The 7,217-nt window shown below is 39.2% G+C and overlaps 1 protein-coding gene across 1 annotated transcript in view; it reads right to left on the reverse strand.

Annotated features, from left to right (window-relative positions):
• Positions 1-5,221, reverse strand: part of LOC102851880 (carbonyl reductase family member 4-like) — a 39,524-nt gene extending 34,303 nt beyond the window's left edge. The window contains exons 1-2 of the mRNA XM_006896662.1: positions 5,080-5,221; positions 3,415-3,535 (exon numbers count right to left, since the gene is read on the reverse strand). Coding sequence (XP_006896724.1) covers positions 3,415-3,535; positions 5,080-5,221 — 263 coding nt within the window. The remainder of the gene's footprint in view (positions 1-3,414; positions 3,536-5,079) is intronic.
• Between the last annotated feature and the right edge of the window lie 1,996 nt (positions 5,222-7,217).

A 7,217-nucleotide genomic window follows, 5' to 3' on the forward strand; every position in this document is an offset into this window, starting at 1 on the left:
ATCTACGTTTATGTCTCTTAAAAACCATATTTGCAATGAATAAGTCATTGATTGTGCAAAATTCAATCATTCTATCTCCAGCTTCATTTCTGTCACCAAGTCCATATTTTCCAACTACTGATTCTTCTTCCCTGTTCCCAACTTTTGCGTTCCAGTCGCCCATTATTATCAATGCATCTTGACTGCATATTCGATCTATCTCTGCCTGTAAGAGTTGGTAGAAATCATCTATTTCTTCTTCTTTGGCTCTGGTTAGTGTGACAAATATTCCTTACTGCTAAAAGTAGTGTCAAGTAGACAAAACAGCTTGAAAAATATCAGTAATATTTAACTGTTTTAATATGATATCTTATTTAATAAGGAACCAATATGTCATTCTGATTTGCCTAACATAAGTTAATTGTTAAATGGTATATGTATTCTATGATTCTACACGTATGATGTTCAAAGCTTACTTATGATGACAGAAATCAGAAAAGTGTATAAAATTTAGAATACATTTTAAGATCTATTCTAAAATACAATCTATTCTAATATCAGTGACAGGATATTATTAACAAGGAGGACCAGTTAATAAGTCTACTATGCAAATTTATGCATCAACCACTAATGTCAAAGACAAACTTTTACACCAACTTTTTTTTCACCAACTTTTACATTTGAAATTGATGAGACGTTCAATCAAGATGTACTTAGTTACTGGTGATTAGAATGCAAAAGTTAGAAGCAAGAAGGATATAGATGGAAAATACAGCCCAAGTGAGAGAAATGATCCTGGAAATGTCATGGTAAAATTTCTCAAGATCAAAAACTTATTATTGCAAATATATTTTGTCAACAATATAAGTGGCAATTATACATTGTATAATTATTACCAGATAATTATTACCACACAGTATCCAAATTGATTACAACTCTCAAAAGAAACTTTAAAGACGCCTTATATCACCAATCAGAAAAAGGTCACGGGTTTACTGCAGAACGGACCACTAATTGTTCATAGGAACACCATATCTGAAGAAAGCAAAAGAGAAGAAAGAAAAAAACAAACAGATGTCAGAAGAAACCCTGAAACTCGTTCTTAAATGTGAATAGCAAAAGAAAACAGGAGAAATGATTAATTAAAAGAACTGAACAGAAGATTTCAGAAGACTGCTGAAGAAAGCAAGGCATTGTAATGAAATGAGCAAAGATCTGTTGTCACAAAAATTAAAACAAAAAGAAAACATGTTCAGCATTTCTAAAGCGGATAGATTCAAAGGAAAAAAATATACATAAAGTACAAATTGCAATGTTGAAGAATTATGAATAAACTACTGAATGACACAAGAAGCATCAAGAGAATATAGAAGGAATATACAATACCTAGACCACAATGAAGAGTTCTAGATTCTACCAGGAGGTAGTATACAATTACCAACCAAAAGCATTAAAAGAAGAAGCCAAGCTACTATAAATGCTCTTGTGAAAAACAAGGCTTCAGGAATTAATGGAATCCCAACTGAGATGTTTCAACCAGTAGATTCAAAACTGCAAGCATTCATTGCTTTTACTGAGAAATTTAGAAGGGTGTTACTCAGCCTTTTATATATGTGTTCATTCTAAGAGTGAGGAAATATTTGAACAATATTCATAAGAATGAGGAAATTATTGAACAACATTAATAAGATCACACACAAGTAAAATTATGCTAAAGACAATTTTAAAATGGTTGCAGCAGTATATGAACAAGAAACCACCAGAAATTCAAGCCAGATTCAGAAGACATGAAACAAGGGATATCAGTGTTCACATCAGAAGGATCTTGGCAGAGAAGACCAGAGAGATGTTTACCTATGTTTTATTGACTATTCAAACACATTTGACTGTGGGGATCACACTAAATTATGGATAGTACTGTAAGCAATGGGGTTCTAAAACATTTAATAGGTTTCCGGTAGGGAATTGCACAGTTAACCTAGGGATTCACATTCACCAGATACCCTTAAGGAGAAATATGAGCAATTTCCTTTCATGTGATTTAAAACCTCCTGGAGGGTCAACTATGAGTTAGTTCAGATTTGATGTCAATGAGTTAATGGTGTTCATGCGGAACCTACACATAGGACAGGAGACAGCAGTTCAAACAGAACAACAAGAAACTGTATGGTTAAAAACCAGAAAATTAGTATGTCAGATTTGTATCCTTTCACTATACTTAGGAAATCTGTATCCTGAGCAAATAACCCAAGAAAATGGGCTATATAAAGAAAAAATGTAGCATCAGGCTTGGAAAAATACATAACAACCCATGACATAAAAATGGCACAACCTTGCTTACTGAAAGTAAAGAGGACTTGAAGTACTTAATGATGAAGATCAAAGGATATTACCTTAAGCATAAGAAAAAATAAAAATCTTAACAACTAAGCCAATAAACAGTAACCTGATAAATGTGTAAGAGTAAAGCTGTCAAGGATTTCATTTCACTTGGATCTACAATCAACGCCCGAGGTAGACACAATCAAGAGCGTACTGTATTAGGAAAATCTGCAGCAAAAGATCTCTCCAAGGTATTATAAAGCAGAGAGGTCACCTTGAGAACTAGGGTGCATCAGACCCAATCCACGTATTTTTAATGGCCTCACAGGCACATGAAAGTTCGGCACATGCACAATGAATAAGAAAAACCAAAGAACTGATGCATTTGAATTATGGTATTACCAAGAGTGTTGAACATACCATGAACTGACTGCCAAAAGAATGAATAAATCTGTCTTAGAGAAGTACTGCCAGAATGCTCCTTTGAAGCAAGGATAGTGAGACACCATCTCCCGTACTTTGGACATGTTATCTTGAAGGCTCGGTCCCTACAAGCACAATGAAGACATCACACTTGATACTGTAGAGGGTCAATGAAGTAATCCTCAATGAGATGGATGGACATAGTGGCTACAACAATGGACTTGGACTGAGTGTGAAGATGGTACAAGATCAGGTAATATCTCACTCTGTTGTACACCGAAAAGCAACTCTACAATACCTAACAACATAAGAAAGTCTTGATGATTTGTTTCCAGTAGGCCACAGCCTAAAACCCTATGAAGCACATTTTTACTCTAAAACACATGGAGTTGCCATGAGTCAGAATCTGTTTGAGGGCATCAGTACAAGAAATTATTAACTGGGAGAAGTTGTGAAAACCTTCTAGAGTGCTAGAGAGGTTCTAGAGTTTAACATAGGTGGTGATTTTAATATATTGAAATTGATCAAATGGTACATTGATTGAATGTTACAAATCAATACAACAGTGTCTAGATTGACAGATGACATTTACAAACACATAAGAGTTACATTCCAAAGGGAAGTAAACAGCTTATTTTAGTATACTAATTCACGCTCATCACTAGAAATTTATTTAAATTGGTGACCAACCTGTTAATACCAGCTGCATTTACCAAAAAATTAACTCGACCTAAATGCTTCTCCATCTCTTCAAAAGTATTTTGAACATCTTCTTCTTTGGCCACATCACAGCTAAATGCCATGTGATCACCTACATAGACAATGTTAAAACAGGGTTATTTATCAATTATTGCTAGAATTGATAATTTATTGAATATATATTTGTTAAGCAACTACACACACACACACACACACACACACACACACACACACACACACGGGAAATACTAATCTAGACCACAAAGATAAAAGATGAGGAAGTTATGGGTTCCTATCCTCACAAAATTCCGTTTAAGCAAAAGCAAACCGGGATGGCCAGGAGAAGAATAAATAAAATAACACTAAAGAAGTTAATCTCGAAACCTTTCAACTAAAAGCAAGAGGAAGAGGCGTTCTTCTTCAGTCTTGTAATAACATCTATAGCTTTGACTCAATAGAACCTACCAAGAAGAGTCTGAAACTGAATCGACTCTACCCAACTTAATAATCATTCCTCCCCTCTTTCAACACTGCAATGGGCAACAATGAAAACAGCATAAAGCATTCACTGAAATTCCTCTTGGTTTATAACTTACTTTTGTAAGTATCCTTTCAAGTAGAGTAAATGATCAGGCTGAGTAAGTGACACCAAACTAATCAGTAATGCTACAAGAAGCATTCTATAAATATTTATGTAACCGATAAAGGTTACAGTTAGCTACAAGATGTGTTCTGTATTATTTCTGGTAGGCAAGTGAAGGGCATCACTAACCTGATTCTTATCTTTTAAACGTCTTATTTCTATCATCTTAAAATTCCCAAAACATACAAAGCAACCCTTTATTAGTAAGCAGGAAATAACTGGGTTTAAATGTAATAAAAAGGAAAGTGGTAGAACAAATTTTCAACTGCATATTTGCAAAATTGATTAAAAGAAGTGGCCTAGTGGCCAGAAGCTGTGCTGCAATCACTAAGACTAGCTGCTCAAGACCACCAGTTGTTCCAAGGGGGAAGTATGGGCCATCTCCTCCAGCGCAATTAATTGTCACTGAAAACCCTCCAGAGGGTCGGCTATGGGTCAGTTCCTCTATGGTACACAACAGTGGATGTAGTAGAACCAGTCTAGCCAATGAAACACTGAAAAGGATTTCTCTTTGAAACAATGTTTTGTGCATCTTCACAGGAGCAACAGCCCTCTGGCAAAACAGAAGCAAATTCTTTTGTGTCCTACTTCCCTTTCTCACCTGCCCAGCTTGTCTCCCTGGCGCTAGAGATCTCGCGCCAAGGATGCGCCCTTTTCCCTACATAAAATTAACTGCTGTGTCATTTGCTCCTAACAGATGTCCAAACAAAGCAGCTTTTCTCGTAGGTGTGTACATATTAATACGCCTCCTAAAAACTGTGAACACTCAACTTAAAAAAAAAAAAGTCCCTAGTGTTTAGTCTTCGTTCACAGACAAGGCGACAAGAGGCTTTCTACCAAAAATAGAGCAGGTGCTACAGGGACTTCTGCAATCCACATTTGGCGCTGTCTCCGCGAAGTGTAACAGCTAAACTTTAGGACCATGAAGGTCAGACTCGCTCGGTGACAGAAGAAAAGAATTAACGTGCCTAGACCGAAGTTACACAAATGGACAATTCCAGTTTGGTACCTACCGCCGAGATCCCCGGCGGCAGCTTTGGCCACTTCCATATTCCTGGCAATAATCGCCAGTCGGTAGCCTTTCTGGGCCAGTAACTGAGCCACCGCCCTGCCAATGCCCCGGGAGCCTCCAAATACGGCACAGACTTTGTCCATCTTAGACCGCGAAACTGCAAACTCGGAAAAGAGCTGAGATTGGCGGCTCTTACCAGGTTCCGCGCGCACCAAGCGAAACTCAAGAGCTACTTAAAAAAAAAAATAAGACACTCCCCTAGTCACCAATTGCTGCCAATGGACCTCAGCAAACCAGGTGCACGATAAGAGGCGTCGCGGTGATGTCAATGCGTACAGACTTCCAGTTTTTCAATCCAAGACTGCGTAAGCGAAAGACAGCATCCTGGGACTTGTAGTCTTGAGGCCGGAGAGGCGCGGGCGCGCTGCTCACCGGGAAACGTAGTCATGGTGCAGAGGAATTAGGGTGACAGGTCAACTAATACTTAGTATGGGAAAGGGTGAAATCAAGTTGCCTCTGGAGGCAAGGATTTTGAAGCTCCGTCTCACATACTTCGGGCAAGTGGCCAGGAGGAGGGACCAGTCAGTCCTTGGAGAAGGACATTGTGCTTGAAAGGCTGAAGGGACAGCGCTGGAGAGGAAGGCCCCAAAAGAGAGGGATTGACACAGTAACTGGGGTAGTGGGGGATGGTGTGTTTGAGTCAGTGAGACTGACTCAGGATTAGGGCAGAGTTTAGAGCTGTTGTGCATAGGTTCACTATGAGTCGCATGCAACTCGATGGCATATAACAACAGCAACAACAAAGGTGATGTTGAACTATAAAACTTTACATTTTGAAGCCAGTTTGCAGTTCATTGACATGAGTTGGTCACCTTCGTTGGACTGTTGTTATGTGCCCTTGAGTTGCTTGCGACTTATACCTACCCTATTTACAACAGCCCTGAAACCTGCCCTATATTGTGCCAACTTTACTGTCTCTGACACACCTACCCTCGACACCCCACTCACTGCATCAATCAATCTCATTGATAGTCTCCTCTTTCTCCGTCTTTCCACCCTTCCGAGCATGCTATCCCTCTCCAAAGACCGGTTCCTCCTTGCAACATGCCCATAGTATGTCAGATGAAGCCTCAGAATCCTTGCCTTCAAGGAGCAGGCTGGCTTCACCTTCTCTTGGGCGAAGCTGTTTGTTCTCCAGGCAATCCATGGTATATTCAAAACTCTTCTCCAGCACCACAATTCAAAGGTGTCAACTCTCTTTCCATCATCCTTAGTCATTGCCTAGCTCTCTGAAGCATAGCAAGCAATTGCAAGGAATATGGCCTGAATTAGACACACCATAGTTTCCAGACTGACATGCTCTTCAGTACTCTGAAGAAGTCTCTGACATCGGACTTTCCCAGTGCAATTAGTCTTTTGATTTCTGGGCTGCTGGTACTAAGAAGAGTGTTGACTGTAGAGCCAAGTAAACTGAAACTGTTAACAATCTCAATCTCTTCACCACTGCCAGTTGGCCCAGTGGTGAGAATTCTTGTTTTCTTAATGTTGAGCTTCAATCTGTATTGAAGGCTGCAGTCCTTGACCTTCTGCAGCAAGTGTTTCAGGTTCCTCCTCAGTTTCAGCAAGCAGGGTTGTGTCATCTGCATAACACAGGTTGTTAATGAGTCTTCCTCCAATCCTGATGCCACATTTATCCTCATAAAGCCCAGCCTCTTAGATGATCTGTTCTGCATATAGATTGAAAAGGTATGAAGACAGAAGAAATCCCTGACACACACCCTTCCCAATTTTGAACCATGCAGAGTCTCCTTGCTTTGTTCTTATGACTGCCTCTTGGTCCAAGTATCGGTTTTACACAAGCACAATCAAATGTTCTGGGATTCCCGTTCTTCACAGAGTCACCCACAGTTTGTTGTGATCCATACTGTCAAATGCCTTTGCATAGTCAATGAAACACAGATAGATGTTTCTCTGGTAGTCTCTTTCAGCCAATTTCCATCTAACATTAGCTATAATATCCCCAGTACCAGGGTCTCTTCTAAACCCAGTCTGCACATCTGGAAGCTTCCTGTTGATGGGCTGCTCCAGTCATTTTTAAATAATCTTCAGCAGAATATTATTCGTATGTGATACTAATGA

The sequence above is a fragment of the Elephantulus edwardii genome, unplaced genomic scaffold (genome assembly GCF_000299155.1).
Source record: "Elephantulus edwardii isolate Elephantulus edwardi_28Jun2011 unplaced genomic scaffold, EleEdw1.0 scaffold00188, whole genome shotgun sequence".
Classification (NCBI taxonomy): domain Eukaryota; kingdom Metazoa; phylum Chordata; class Mammalia; order Macroscelidea; family Macroscelididae; genus Elephantulus; species Elephantulus edwardii.